Source organism: Penicillium samsonianum (assembly GCF_028829775.1).
Source record: "Penicillium samsonianum strain IBT 33392 chromosome Unknown utg000005l_segment0_segment0, whole genome shotgun sequence".
In the NCBI taxonomy this organism is placed as follows: Eukaryota; Fungi; Ascomycota; class Eurotiomycetes; order Eurotiales; family Aspergillaceae; genus Penicillium; species Penicillium samsonianum.
The window spans coordinates 1,906,841-1,921,764 of NW_026643263.1; the positions used below are offsets into that span (position 1 = coordinate 1,906,841).

General features: G+C 49.8%; 5 protein-coding genes across 5 annotated transcripts; 3 read left to right on the plus strand and 2 right to left on the minus strand.

Annotated features, from left to right (window-relative positions):
* Nucleotides 1-473: 473 nt before the first annotated feature.
* Nucleotides 474-1,812, plus strand: N7471_009621 (RNA-DNA hybrid ribonuclease; the record flags this gene model as incomplete). The annotated part of the gene is made up of 3 exons (XM_057282340.1): nt 474-675; nt 751-1,318; nt 1,383-1,812. The coding sequence occupies 3 exons, from the start codon at nt 474-476 to the stop codon at nt 1,810-1,812; spliced, it is 1,200 nt and encodes a 399-aa protein (XP_057133223.1).
* A 453-nt stretch (nt 1,813-2,265) lies between these two features.
* N7471_009622 (putative Na/H antiporter) lies at nt 2,266-4,125 on the plus strand (the record flags this gene model as incomplete). The annotated part of the gene is made up of 5 exons (XM_057282341.1): nt 2,266-2,383; nt 2,434-3,107; nt 3,161-3,243; nt 3,294-3,702; nt 3,772-4,125. The coding sequence occupies 5 exons, from the start codon at nt 2,266-2,268 to the stop codon at nt 4,123-4,125; spliced, it is 1,638 nt and encodes a 545-aa protein (XP_057133224.1).
* Nucleotides 4,126-5,559: 1,434 nt separating this feature from the next.
* N7471_009623 (uncharacterized protein) lies at nt 5,560-10,190 on the minus strand (the record flags this gene model as incomplete). The annotated part of the gene is made up of 3 exons (XM_057282342.1): nt 5,560-5,724; nt 5,785-5,973; nt 6,030-10,190. The coding sequence occupies 3 exons, from the start codon at nt 10,188-10,190 to the stop codon at nt 5,560-5,562; spliced, it is 4,515 nt and encodes a 1,504-aa protein (XP_057133225.1).
* Nucleotides 10,191-10,666: 476 nt separating this feature from the next.
* N7471_009624 (uncharacterized protein) lies at nt 10,667-11,235 on the plus strand (the record flags this gene model as incomplete). The annotated part of the gene is made up of 3 exons (XM_057282343.1): nt 10,667-10,683; nt 10,766-10,855; nt 10,974-11,235. 3 exons carry the CDS (start codon nt 10,667-10,669, stop codon nt 11,233-11,235), a joined length of 369 nt encoding a protein of 122 aa, XP_057133226.1.
* A 1,850-nt stretch (nt 11,236-13,085) lies between these two features.
* Nucleotides 13,086-14,365, minus strand: N7471_009625 (chitin synthase export chaperone; the record flags this gene model as incomplete). Its single annotated transcript, XM_057282344.1, has 7 exons — nt 13,086-13,300; nt 13,354-13,687; nt 13,739-13,832; nt 13,889-13,976; nt 14,060-14,150; nt 14,226-14,261; nt 14,336-14,365. The coding sequence occupies 7 exons, from the start codon at nt 14,363-14,365 to the stop codon at nt 13,086-13,088; spliced, it is 888 nt and encodes a 295-aa protein (XP_057133227.1).
* Nucleotides 14,366-14,924: the final 559 nt, after the last annotated feature.

Consider the following 14,924-nt stretch of genomic DNA (forward strand, 5'->3'; position numbering starts at 1 on the left):
TACGCCATAAAGACAAGGGCCATCCAAATCCAATCAATTAGCAAAATAAACACAATCAATAATGTCCTTTTCCGTCAAAATTAGAAATTGGTGTCAAATCAAGATCGACAAGCATTGGCAACAGGCTGAATTGAGTATCCTCCCCCCTCCCCCTCCCCCCCCTCTTTATTCTCAATTCTCAATTCCTCGACCTTCCGAAGTGATCGTCTCTACCTCTCGGTGTTCTCTCCCACAATTACACACCTTTCAGGCAAATCAAGATTCACGGTCGTGTTTGGTCAGCCTTGAAGTTGGGACCTTGGTGTTCCCTTCTGAGCTGCCCGCGATTTATTCCTCGATTTATTCCTGTCCGCCCAGCCACGAATACAACGTTGAATCGTGAATTTCTAACTGGGACTTGCAAGAGCCTATTCCCTACTTTCCCCACTCTCACAATCCTCGACTCGACCCTCAGCGACGATCAATCCGCCGCGATGAATAAGACCACACCCTCGCCAAGCCCCGTCCCCAAAGCTTCACCAGGCTCGAAACCATCTCCCTCGCCGACCGCAGGCACAAAGCGCAAGAGAAATTCCCCGGCCAAATATTATGCCGTCAAGGCGGGTCACAAACCGGGTATCTACTATGGGTGGAATGACTGTCTGGCTCAAATAACGGGATTCAAGGGAGCAATTTGTGAGTGCGCTCTTCGCAGTGGTTCTTCCAATAGGTGCGCAAATTTGGCCAGAGACTGATACATAAGCTCTCTAGTCCAATCGTTTCCCTCACAAGAAGCAGCCAACGCGTTTCTGAACGGTACCAAGCTCCCAGCCGAATCGCAGAGCTCAGAGAACACACGATTCTATGGAATCCAAAGGGGCCGGGTTACTGGAGTATACACAGACTGGACAACGGCACAGGAGCAGATTCGTGGGTTTCCGCGACCTCGATATCGCAAGTTCTCCACCCGCGAAGAGGCAGAGGATTTTGTACGGGAAGGACAGACCCAGCCCCCCGTCGGGTTCGGCGTGGCAACTGGGCCTTCTGGGCCTCATGGGATAACGATAGAGAAACCAAAAGACGCAGAAGGGGTCGAGTTTGCGCCAGGTGATGGCCCATTGCCGACAGGAGCTGAGGATGGGTTTGACCCCAACGTCCTCTTAGACCCAGCCACTGGCAAGGTGGTGTACAAGACCGCCCCCCAAATGGCAGCGACAAAAACACAATCAACAGGTATCCCAGGGATGCTCCGGATATACACCGATGGGAGTTCATTACGGAATGGTACCCCATTAGCATCGGCCGGGGTAGGGGTATACTTCGGGCCTGGCGATTCAAGGTTCGTACATTCGCCCGTTGAGTTATTGTCCACCACGCCTTCTAACTTCCGTCACTTATCCCAGCAGAAACGTATCGGAGCCACTAAAAGGCAGTCGTCAAACGAACCAGCGCGCTGAATTGACCGCGATCCTTCGGGCGATTGATATTGCCCCCCGGCACCGAGATGTAACCATAATCACCGACAGCCGATATTCGATTGACTGTGTTACCGTATGGTTTATTAACTGGCGTCGTAACAATTGGATGACCCGGGACAAGAAGCCGGTTGAGAACAAGGATCTGGTTGAGTCGATTCTGATCAAAATCGAGGAACGCAATGACCTTAAGGTGAAGACCTTGTTTGAATGGGTTAAAGGTCATAATAAAGACCCCGGCAACGAAGAGGCCGATAAATTAGCCGTCAATGGAGCCCAAAGGGGGGTGTCTGCTAAGACAGATGCACTGCATGTGGCCCAAGAGGTGCCTGATGAATTGTTTGATGAAGATTTTTAGGCATTTTGCAGAATAAAGAGAACATCTTGCATCCCAATGGAATAATATTCAATAAGTAATTTCTACCTATGTACTCCGTACCCATGTAGATAATGTAGATCGCGTGTCAGATGCCAAGACCTGGGATGTTTTCGCACAACCACCGAGGTCTTCTTTCTCTTTTCTTCACATCTTCATTTCTTCACCTCCATAGCACCATACGAATGCTACCATTGTTTGCTTTGAAGCCATTTCAATACATCCAGATGATCTTTTCTACAATCACACAGGAAATTCAAACTATGATTCAATAACATTTGCTTGTACTCATTCAACATTGACATACAAAGACTCTAGATCTCACTGATCTGACTCTTTTGAATTCAACATACTCATTTAGTTGAAAAATCTGGGCCTTCATCGCCCTCAAATACAAACTCAGAACATTTCAAGCGGGATATAGTGTAGGTCAAAATGCCGACACTCGCCTTGATCAACTTCAACATCGTCTGCGCTACGCTCGGAGGTTTTATTTCCCTCTTCGGGCTAGTATCCTACCTTTGCAAGGAGAAGTTCTACCTATCAGAAGCATGTAAGTGCTAAGTGCTCGGTGATATCACCACATTTACTAACAGGAAATAGTAATCTCCCTGCTAGCCGGAGTGTTATTCTCTCCCCATGCAGCCAATTTCATCAGACCGGATGACTATGCACTCCACTCTGAAGAAAATCTGGAGGCAATCACTTTGCATTTTACCCGCCTAGTGCTAGGCGTGCAGCTAGTCCTAGCCGGAGTTCAACTCCCAAAGCGGTATCTGCAGATCGAATGGCGGAGCCTAGGGCTACTCCTTGGACCAGGCATGGCTGCCATGTGGATGTGCAGTAGCTTAGTGATCTGGGCCATGGTTCCAAACTTTAAGTTCCTCCATGCCCTGATTATCGGCGCATGCGTGACTCCAACCGACCCCGTTTTGTCCAACTCAATTGTCAAGGGCAAGTTTGCTGATAAACATGTCCCGCGTGAGCTGCAGAGGATTATTATCGCTGAATCTGGCGCTAATGATGGCCTTGGCTACCCATTCCTTTTCTTTGCGATCTATCTTCTCCAGTATACTGGAATGGGAAGCCAGAGCTATAGCGGTGGCGCTGGAAAGGCGATGGCGCTGTGGTTCTATGAGACTTGGGCATACACCATTCTGTTAAGTATGGTCTATGGAACTCTGGTTGGTTGGATTGCGAGGAAGTTGTTGCACTGGGCAGAGGAGAAGCGCTATGTTGACCGGGAGAGCTTCTTGGTGTTTGCCATTGCTCTTGCAGTGAGTTCACCTCAAAACACAAAAGAAAACGTGCTTTGCTGATCTCTCAATAGCTGTTCATTGTGGGAACCTGTGGTTTGATTGGGACAGATGATCTTCTTGCCTGTTTTATTGCTGGAAATGTATTCACCCAAGAGTAGGTCACCTCGACGCCGGCTATGATATCAGGAAGGCTAACAGAGACAGTGACTGGTTCCGCCTTGAGACCATGGACGATTCCCTCCAACCGACAATCGACATGCTTCTTAACCTGTCTGTCTTCATGTGGTTTGGAGCGGTCTGCCCATGGTCATCCTTCCTGAACAACAGCGTGATTCCAATCCATCGGCTCATCTTCCTGGGAATATTGATCCTCCTAGTCCGCCGCCTCCCGATCGTCTTCGCCATGCACAAATGGATCCCGCAAATCGACCTCTTCTCCCAGGCTGCATTTGTCGGCTTCTTCGGTCCCATCGGAGTGGGCGCCATCTTCTACCTGTCAATCAGCCTTGAATTCCTGCGCAAGATCCAAGTCGACGGCGAAGTCCCAGAGGACGTAAAGCAAGTCATGGAGACCGTCCAGGTTGTGGTCTGGTTCCTAGTAGTCTGCAGTATTGTGAGTCTTCTCCCCAAATAACCAAATCCCCACACCCACCTATCTTGTTCATCTTCTGACCAAACCCAGGTCGTGCATGGCCTCTCAGTCCCCATTGGAAAAGCCGGCTATAACCTGCCAGCAACCATCTCCAGCGTCATCAGCACCAGCACACACGAGGAGCGCGAACCGGTCCCCATATCAAACACTAGTCACACGCACAGCACGGCCACACCTCTCACAACGGGGGAGGATGCGAGTTACCGCAGCCGCAAGCGTGGTTTCCGGAGTGCAATCCCCCGCCCGCCATTCTTTGGGATTGGCGGTTCGGTGATCCGTCCTCGTTCACCGTCCCACCAGCCCGGCGTGGGTCAACCCGATGAGCCGGAGAGACCCGTCAACCTGGTTCTTCGTCAGAATAGTAGCGGGGATAACAAGCCCTAGCCCTAGTTGCACCTGGGGATTTGATAGATCCAGGCAGCTAACGCTTTGCTTTGATTGGATTCATCCAATTGCTTGATTAGCAGAGCGAAGTATTGCGTGGGTCATTATATCTCCTGCTTTGATTGCCCAGCATTTTAGACAGCATGCATAAGCATATTGTTTTCTGTGGTCCATTTCAACAGCATTATCGGGGTTTTGCCTATGGATCTGCATATTTAGCCGCCTCAATATGTCCTGGACTCAGCTTTGTTTATATGGTGGTTTTATTCAAACGTATACATAGTCAATAATCCCATTGGTAAAATCTCTACCCGGCTCCCTCGAATCATATTAATATTCTAAATTGCTTCACTGTCAAACTCAACCTCGCCCATTTTCTGTGCCAATATTACCACAGGCGACTAGTTGTAAATACAGCTCTTTGTATTTTGTGATAGTCGATAGAGGGCTCTTGCAGGTGACTTGGCAAGTTCGAAACCCAACTATATAAATGTATTAATAACTCCTTGATCACCATCTTGGGATAACAAAGTATCAAACCTATAGTCAAGATTGACCCTTCTGAATATTTCATTGATATTCCGCTCAAACTCTTCTGCTTTCGCACCCTTGATATGCTGATGTACCAAGTCAGCATCCTCCCATTGTAGATAACCTCCAAGTTCTAAAATGTGTTAGCCTCTATAGATCCATGGATACTTGTGAAAGTACCTAGGTATAGCTCGGGACTTACTTAATAGATGCTTGACATGACGGGACAATGATGATATATCATTTCCTCCCAAATTACTAGCCCACATTCTTAGGTGCCCACGTCATATTGACCATATAAAGACGAAGGCGGATCAACCAAAGAGTCTAGAAGCCCCAGCGTAACATTCACTCATGAGAAGTTGTCGAGCATTGCACCATTTGTCATTCCGGATGTTCCTGAATTTTAAGTGATTACATAGAGTCTCATAATAACGCCATGCCATAAATATGGGAAACCCAAGAGTACAAGAACTAGATAGATACAAGCAAGAGAGACGCAACGAAGCTTTACACAAGCCCTAGATAACCCACAGCGCCATGCCCAGACCATCATAGACGATTAGGAAGAATAGCAATACAAGTGAAGTGGTGTGCATTGGTATCAAATGTGCCCGGACATCCGTTTTTCATGCCCTAACTAAAGGAAACTTCATAACCTCGTCAAGGTGTTTGAACTGATAACCAAGATAACCGTTCCCTCCCGAAGGGTACCAGAGAGACCATATTCTCTGATCGAATGTGTTTTTTTTGGGAGTTTTGTTTTTGTCATTCCTTCGATATCGTTACACGTCATACTGAAAAGCAAAATGATAACGCCGTTGATGGGTCCGTATCGAGATCGTGAACTCATCGTGATTCCGAATTCATGAACTTGCAAAAAGGCGAGAGATAACACGCAATTTAAGACAAGCTGGCGTGCAGTTCGCGGGCACGGCGAGCGAGGGGTGAAATAAGTCGCAGGATTGGGTCGTGCGGGTTGCGCTCAACGACTGACATGTACAGGGTATTGAGGCGCTGGCTCATGATGTCTAGAATGCGAGGTGCGACTTCGCGGAGATCGGTGTCCTAAAAAGCCAGAGAGTTAGTGAACATGTTGCAAAGATTTGAGATAGAATAATGACATACCCTGGGGTTCACGTTTTGGAGAACCACCTCGAGCCAGTGGAGGCGCTGGCCAATGTTGGTCTGCATGGTAGTGGTGACAGCAACGGCCACGGAGAGCATGACGATCGCAGAAAGTCGGGACATGTAGGAGGGAGATATGTGGACGAAGAAGTTGTCAAACAGGTCAGCTTGCTGGTTCGATTGGAGCCACTAGGAAATTTAACGTTAGTAGGAACATAGGATATATGGAAGTGATCGAAACCAACCTTGATAGTGCCCTGCTCGTAGTGTCCAGTATTGATAAGCTGCACAATATCGCCCATTTCGACTTCTTCGGGGGATCGCGTGGCAGGGGAAGCGACAGGAACCGGAGCCGGGGCCTGGACCGGGATAGCCTGAGGCTGAAGCACAGGCTGAGACAACGGCTGCGGCATGCGCACGTGGTTCTCGCTTGGCTGTCTAGCCGAGGAGCGCTTGTTGACGTTCAAGATCTCGCGGTGGGGGATCTCGTGCTGCGGACTTTGGCTCTGCTGAATTTGATGGCCCTGGTTCGCAGCCAGCAAAGAAACGGTCTTGGACAAGCCACGCAGGACGGCCGACATCTCCTCAATCTTTGCGGTATCACTCTGGCGCTGGGCCTCGTAGTGGTTGATCTGCGCCTGGAAGTGGCGTTCCATATCCGACTCCACCTTCTTGGTGGTACGTGCCAAGCTCTCAATCATGGGGGCAATCGAAGATTGCATGACCCGGGTGACTTCCGCCTCAATGCGAGGTGCAAGCTTCTGCGCGACTGAATCGGAGACAGCCTTCACCACAGGTGCCTGCTGCATAGCGTTGATGACAGCCTTGGGAAGAACCTGTCGCAACTCCTCATTGAACGCGCCTCCAAGCTGTTGAGAGATAGCGCCATTCAGTTGCTTGTTGACCGCTGCAGAGGTGGCATCGGCGATGACAGGAATAACGTCGGTCTGGATACTGGCTGAAACAATACGCGTCAAATTCTTCTCGACGTTGTCGGAGAGCGTGCTTGAGACCAGGCGCAACACTTGGTCTTGCTTGGCTGACGAGGCAGCATCCCAGCTGCGACGTTCATCGTCAAAGCGACGATGGAGGTTCTCAAACTCATGGCCAAGACTCTTGTTGAACTCGCTTGAAACACTGCCCTGCAGGGTCTGAATGTGTTTGCTGAAAGCTTCACTTGAGAAACCGAAACCAGGCACTGGGTGTTCGGCAGCCTGAGTCGCACTCATCGCCGCAGTAGAAGACGCAAGGCTCTCGAATTCCTTGGCAGCGGCGGAGGGGACTGGCAGAGGCTCGACACCGGCAGTGACGGATGGCTCCTTTGCCTTGGCAGCTTCGGTGGCAGCAGTAGCCTTCTTCTTCTTCTTCTTTTCAGCCTTCTCAACCACGACAGGTGCCGCTGCTGGCTCAATAGGCTCTTCCTTCTTTTTGACCAACTTAGTAGGCGAAGTGTTACGCGAAGGAGCAACGCCAGAGGCCAATTCTCCAATATCTGGCTTTTTCGCCGATTCCTTGGGACCAACGCGAGACTGGATAGAGGCTGTGTCACCGTTGACAGATGGTTCATCGGTGGCGTATGTGGGGAAAGTTTGAAGATCGCTGATTTCAATCAAGCCGTGCTCCAATGCATCAATAGGGCGAATAACCTTATTATCCGCAGTCCATCCCAAATCCTCCTTCTTGATGTTCAAGCAGGTCACACCGCGCGAGTGCATAACGTAGAGCTCGAACAGGGGATTTTCCTCAATACCGCGCTTGTCAGTAGCGGACTTGGTGATAGGGAGAAGCTCCAAACTTCTCAGCTGGCCCTTGGAACCGAGAGAGATCTCCCGAATTCCACTCAAGCAAGCAGTAGACTCGGGCTTGGGTAGGGTGTTGTCCTTATCGTTGAGGTCTCGGATGTAGGCTGCCTGTGACATCTGAGGCAAATTGTACCGAGGAGCCGAAAGATGAGCAAAGTAGATAGAGTTACGCGTGGGATGTCCAACGACAATGACCCCCGATGATGGGTGATAAGCCACGCTGCAGATGGCATCGGACTCGTTCTCATGCGGGAACTTCAACTCCTGCACGGCCTTGCCCAGCCCAATATCCCAGAGCTGCAAGGTGTGGTTTTGCTTGAGTCCAACCAAAACATAACGGAGCGCCATAGATCGCGAATAAGCGCGAAGCTTATCGAGGAAGAGGACAGAAGTGGGCCAAGACTTTTCGGTTGGGGAGCCAGTGACAAAGGTAGTCAAGGGCACCCGGATCTCAGCAGGGGCGGGACCTTCCACAAAGCTCGCGTCGTTAAGCATATCATTTATATCCCAGAAGCGCAGTCGGCCAGTCTTGTCCAAAGAGGCGATGACGGAATCATCATCACTGAAAGCGAAGTCTTTGCCGGCTTTACCAGTGGAGATCTTCAATGCACGCTCCTTGAAGAATTTCTCAGTGTTAACTGTACGCTGAGTACCAGAAACGCCGTAGGTAGGGCTCATTGCTGCCTTTGGCGAAACAACGTAGATGTTCTTGCCCCGACCAATGGCAAACAGGTTGGTGTGACGAGTGCTCCGCTTGGCCCGCGTTTTCAGCTGGCCACCAGAGGTGTTCTCGTCTGAAGCCGGGAAAGGTGGGAAGATTAAGCTTTCGCTTTCCAAGGCATCCATATCAAAGAAATCCTTTCCAGAACGCGAGATCAAAGCCCAGTATACAGAGCCGCTGACTCCAATGCCGAGGATGGCCTGGACTTCGGAGTCACCAGCCGCAGAAGGAGCTGTGCACAGGGCAACGTTGAACACTCGATCACGGGTGGAACGGAACACCTGTCGGTCACTACCGTCGTCCTGTCGAATAATTCTGATTCCGCCAGTTTTAGCGAGCGCGTACACGATGTATTCGGATGTGGCCGCAGTCAACGAGCGGTCCAGCTGATCGAACTCCTTCTTCAAACGAGCAATATCCATGACATCGTCATCACGGAAGGTTGTAAGTTTTCCAGACATAGCTTTCACAGCAATGGAGATGAATGGCCTCATTGGGAAGTTGTGAACAGAGACAACTCGTTCTTCTTCCTTTTCAGCGCTGTCTTCGGCACTCTCCCAACTGTCAGCTAGAGCCTCGGTGTTCTCAGTCGCCTTCGGGGCAACGGGAACTGCGGAAGGTTCTCTCTCCTTCTCGAGCTCGTCAACCTGGGACAAGTCGGCTGCTTCTTTAGCCTCAGCAGCAGACTCGCGCAAACGACTAGCGATCGACGAAAGGACTGCTTCGGAGGATTCCTCTTGGACAGTAGAAACAGCAGCTCTGGCTTCCGTTGCAGCCTGAGGCTCATCGCTGCTGAGAGAGCGGCCAATCTCATCTACGAGACGACCAACGACCTCATGCACAGCCTCTCTTTGACCTTCATTCAAGATTGGTGACTGGGTCCTCTCCCTGGGGGCCCCAAGCTCGGGTGTCTGCGAAGGCTCCAGCTTAGCAGAAACATTGATCTTCTGCTTCTGCGTGACTTCAACAGCTGGGCTCTGGATGCCAGAGGTAGACTGGGGAGACTTGTTAACAGGAGAGATAGCGGCCAATTGGTCAAACGGATTGACATAGGTGAACATTGAGTCCTTCGAGTTAGGCGATACGACCGTTTCCGGGTTCGCAGGCGCCTTGGGACTCTCATCCACAACTTCCATGAAGACATTCTTGGCTGTCTGGTTCTGATGTTCATCGACGACAGCCTGCATATATGGTGCCTGCTGAGTTGAAGCCAGCGCCGGTGATTCGGCGACAGCAGGGCCCGGCTGAGAACGGTTGAGCAGGCGAAGTAACATATCCTGTGTGTTCTCATTAGGGCCCTCGGGCTGATCAGAGTGGAATGCCGGGTGAGGGCCAGCAGGCGCAGCCGCAGGGGCGGCAGGGGCCTGTTGACCGAACAAAGTAGCAACTAAGTCAGACGCGGAAATATTTCGTCCGTGCGACGCAGGAGCTCCCTGGGCCGGTGGGGACTGCAAGTGCTCGGAAGCTGCAGCTGGGGCCTGAGGCTGAGGGGAAGCACCGGGGCGCTGGCTGAATCTGAGAAGATTCAAAAGGTCCACAGAGCCTGGGTTGGTGTGCTGCGGTTGCGGCTGCTGGGGCCATTCGCCCCGAGGAGAAGGCATGTTAGGGCTCAAGATATCAGAGCCCTGGGGAGGGGGAGCATTCATTGGAGCAGGACTTTGGGTACTCGAGGATACCGATGGATGTTGGTAGCCATGCGACTGGGGATGAGGGTAGCTCTGGCCATCGTAAGGTTGCTGCTGCTGAGGGTGCGGCGGGAACAGACCGGCCTGGTAATACGATTGGCGCTGGGCTTGAGGGTTATCCTGGCCAGGAGTGTTCGAAGGAGAAGGACGCGGCCGGATACTGGCTAAGAGAGCCTGGAGATCGGTGGGGGTGGACATTTCTGCCGTTACGCCGTGGTTACAGGCGACCTCCGCCGATAGGATCCAAGCTTTGCAGAGCTCTCAGAAGCTCTCTTTCGAGAGGGACAGAGTATGAAATTGGGAATCACAAAGGCTAGAAAAGGCGACAAAAGAGCAAATCAGAGATAAGTACGAGAAAAGAGAGATGGAATTGAAGAACGTGGTGAAGTAGAAAGAAAGGGTGAAGGAGAGAAGAACTCTCGGTAATATTGTTCAAGCCGTGGGTGTGGCGAAGCCTGCCGAGTTGTGGCGGACTGTGGCTAGTGTTATTTCTTGCCCGACTCGCGTCATTAGTGAATCGGATTACTTTTACTTCTTCTAGCCCACTTTCACTTACTGAGTTCGAAGGTGGTGAGCTCACTGGACTATTAGGATATCTTAATTACGTCAAACGACGCTTTTGTCCATCTATCTGCATCCTTCCGCCAGAAGGCCAGCGCCCGCAAACCCACATCATGTTCTGTCTACGAAGGTAAGAGAAGCAACCAACCTTAGAACCAGCAGCCAGCAACAAAGCAGGTGATTGAGACTAACCCAGATGACCCATACTGCAGCTGGCTACCTCTCCTTTTCATCCCGACCAACGCCTCCCCCACTCTTCATAATATCGTTTGTTGCCTTGACATACATCATCCACCGGCCATGTATCTACTGCTCCGCTTTGCTCCTGATTTTATTCGTCTCGTCATGTCATTGGTCAGACCGATGCATCTTTGACCTACGGAGTAATTGGTTTGCACCACGCTATACCTCAGAACCTAGCGATTATGCTATCTCAGGCAACGCAACCTCCGAAGCAACAATGTCTGGCGAGGGTCTGACGGAATTTGTTTTCGATACTATGAACTCTACCGCCAAAGCCTTGGCTGGTGCTGCGTTGAAGGGCGTCCAGCAAGGACTTTCCCCCAATGGAATGGAGTCAAGGCCCAACGAGTGGACAGGAGTTGGGTTGGAGTGGATGCGCAGCCTCTTGGGGAGACGGGAGTGGACTCTTCCATGTGTCGATGTCAAAGTTCGACTATGAAGTGTGCAAAAGTTTTAATCAAGCATGGTTCCCCTGTTGATTTATTTAAATGGACTGTTGATTTCACCTACATTATTTACGACTCTTGTGTGTTTTCAGTTCATGTGCAGACCTTGATATCCTCCCTTGGACACTTATAAATAAACATTATACAAAACCCATTCTATACTAATCTGTCAATCATTGAATGACTTTCTGTTAGAGATATATATTCTTCTGCTATTGTAACTGAAGCTAAGTGGTGGTTACATATAACATAATGCGATACTTGTCTTGAAGGGGAGGACGTTGTCTAGCCTTGGCTTAGCCCTCACTTATATGTCCCTCATACCAAGTTAAACATCAAAGTCGATAAAGACGAGAAGAGCAGAAAGACAGGTAGCATTCCTACGGAAATGGGGCTGTCTGCTATATATGCATTGAGGACTGAAAGGCCCTGAACCATGACATGCAATGACAAGATCCCAACTATCATGCAGCTGAGGGCCGCATGGCGATTACTTGGAAGATGGCTCATTGCCTCCATTATTGTTCGAGGCCGGACAGATACCGAGTCCAATAAGCGCACTTTCAACCGCTGGAAAACAAGCAACACATGAGCAGATCTAGACTCGGATCTTAGTCATTGTCCCCAAAGCAAAGTCGACGAAGGCAAAAGAATATACTTGACTCATGGAAGTAGTTAAACACTTCTGCAGAGCAGCCGGATCACCATTAGTGATTGCATTACCAATGCACGTAAGCTGCGCCGACAAGTTGAGACAAGCAGCGAGACTACACGCCTGTGGGAGCTGCCGGACGATATCTAGATTCTGTTGCCGCACTATATGTATACTTTGCATTAGTATGCTAGCTTATCCAAATTATATTCGAAGAATTGAGCTTATAGAAAGGGATCTGTACACGAGGGTTGGACGTGGGTATTATTGGCCACAGGAGCTATTCCTGCCGCTGAGGTCAACCCTGAGGCGAGGACGAGAGCGGTGATATTGAAACGCATATTTGAAAGCTTTTGGAGAGAACTGAAAACAAAGAAACGAGAGGGATAGGTTCTAATTTGTATCTATTAGGTTATAAAGGGACGAGTTTACGCTGTTGTTGAATTAGATAGCTGCTTGTTATATACACCGAAGTTTTCGAGTCATTCGCAGCAAAAGAGATGGACAGTCAGCCCTCGGCATGAATGACACATTGGCGGCCAATTAGTAGATATGCATATAGAGGGATGTGCAAACTAGCATTCCCAGTTGGTCACACTGAGTCGCATTAAAAGGCTTGTCTTTCCCCAATGTCCGTATTGGGGTAGGTAGGTAGCATCAGATACTACCTACCCAATATAAGAGACTCGAGGGGCGTTTACACAAAAGCCTTCCCGTGAATAATTTGGTCTGGAGATGGGAATCAGCTGTTTCATTTAGGGTTGATGAACTCGGGAAAGGTGAGATAGCTAAAGTCGATTATTTGACATGTGTTACAACTAAGTACATGGCGAGGAGGTATCTGCCATAAAACAAAATAACGGATAAACGCCGACGAGGAAGTGGTCGACCAGTAGTTGGACTGGCAGATCGAAACTCCAGGTAAATTCATAAAACATAGATCGGCTGGAACGAGTCACAAAGCAAGGCATGATAACCACCGTAAAGGTAAGAGATGGCAGGTGAATCGTGAAACATGACTCAAGGAAATGGGGTATCACAACGTCGACAATCCCAGTTCAAGATCCAGACTCGTAAACAAGCGTGAAGAAAGTTATGTATGGCAGAAAAATAATTAGAGACGTTAGAATTTCGCACGCAAGAAACTGACGAAGCAAAGTCATAGATAATGCAAATGGCATAATTATCAGATCAGTTGTAACCACCGCCACCCACGGGCAGAGGCCAGTCATCTTCAGTGATACTGCTCCAGAAGGCCCAGACCCCGGAGACAGAAAGGAGGGTGAAGAGAGTTTCGAATAAAGCTCCATTGATCTTGCCGTCCGAGGCCTGGCACAGGTGGGTGCTGATCACATAATTGAAGACCTGACCAATTGCGAACAACAAGCCAGCACCGGTGAGATACACTGTTGCACCGTTAGCACCTGTTTTCATTTTGAGTCCAGTGTGGTGTACTTACACATTGGTCGGAACTCGCCCAGGACCCGGAGCACTAGTACGGCTTCCAGGAGGTAGAACAAGACAATGCAGACGAGCGGGAAGAGTTGGTACATAACATAGAGGGCGATGTTACGATTTGGTGTATCATAGCTTGACTGGAAACGGCCAGTCCAATCGAATCCGGTGTCCAAGGCAATATAGCCTGTCCCGATGAAGAGAGCTGCGGCAGATGCGCAGATGAGGCCGATGGAAGCTGCGGTGCCGTCGTCAAGCAATTGGAAGCCGACAAGTGCGTTCATGAGAAGGACCCAGCAAGTAGCTGTGATCGCGGCGATGTGTACTGCAGAAAACCCCTAGATGCTTTTGTCAGCCGAAGCCTCGGGTCTATCCTGTAGAAATCCTACCTTTCGGACTGCGTCGCTCAGCGGGAAGCCGCCCACTGTGAAGATCTCGCAGATCTCGATGATGATGAAACCGAGCAAAAACAATTGCATTTCCCTGCACACACCGGCATGTCAGTTGATAATCCCATAGCGAACAAAGATGTCCCATACCTTCGGCCGACGGCAGCGTGCTTTTTGTCCGATCTCCATATCATGCCCACGGTCAAGACAATGGCGATGAAAGCCAACAGAATCGAACCTATCAGAAATCAGCAATCGTGCTCATATCATGCTCATATCATTTGTCCCCAATCGCATCGGCCTCGGCTTCGCAGATCGTACCTAAATTCCGAAGGTGTCTATCCCCACTGAGAGGAATGCCGGTCAGATCGCATGCCCCGAAGGCATCAGCCGCAGTTTGATTGGTGAAAAGCTGTAAGCGACAAATGATATAGTCAGTTGACAATTCCAAGCCATCATAAGGGGTTTTCAAAAAGATCTCACTCACATTGCAGACTGGTAGGGTTGAGTCGCGACAGAAGTCCTGTGGTACCCATACGGGTGTGCGGTCAGTATCTGCCCATTGGAGGGTCAGTCTCCAGGTCGATCTGCACTTACGTGAAAGTTCCCGAATTGAGTGGACCCCATTGTGAATTGGGGGGTTCAAACGAGAGGTGAAAAAGACGTGAGGCAATGTTGACAGAAACTGTTGAGACTTGAGAGTTCAAGATTGGGGGGGGGGGGGGAAGCGTCTTGACCCGCGCGGAGGACCGGTCCAGATCGGTGGATCTCTAGTGAAACCAGGTTGAGGTTGGATTTGGAGTAGAAGTAGAAGTAGAAGTAGAGAAGTGAAACCGTGTAGCTGTGTAGCTGTGCAGTGTAGAGAATAGCGTACTATGAGGGGAAATAAGAAACGATTCAAGCTGATTCCCACGGGTTACTCGGGGGACTCACAGGGCTGGCGCTAGTGCTTAGAGTGAAAAAAAAGCCTGAACTTCCAAGTTTTCGCGAATTTCGATCCAAATCGACTGAAATCTGATTCAATCAAAACAATTCCCCTTGAAAAATGGAGTGTGGCAATGGTGAACCTTTGGGTCCAGTCACTAATAATAGTACAATGTTCCGCCGAACCATGGGAGTACGTAGTCCTGGTATTAAACAGTATAAAATTGCTGTAGAGAGTCTTTTTCTCTTTGATCTTCTAGAT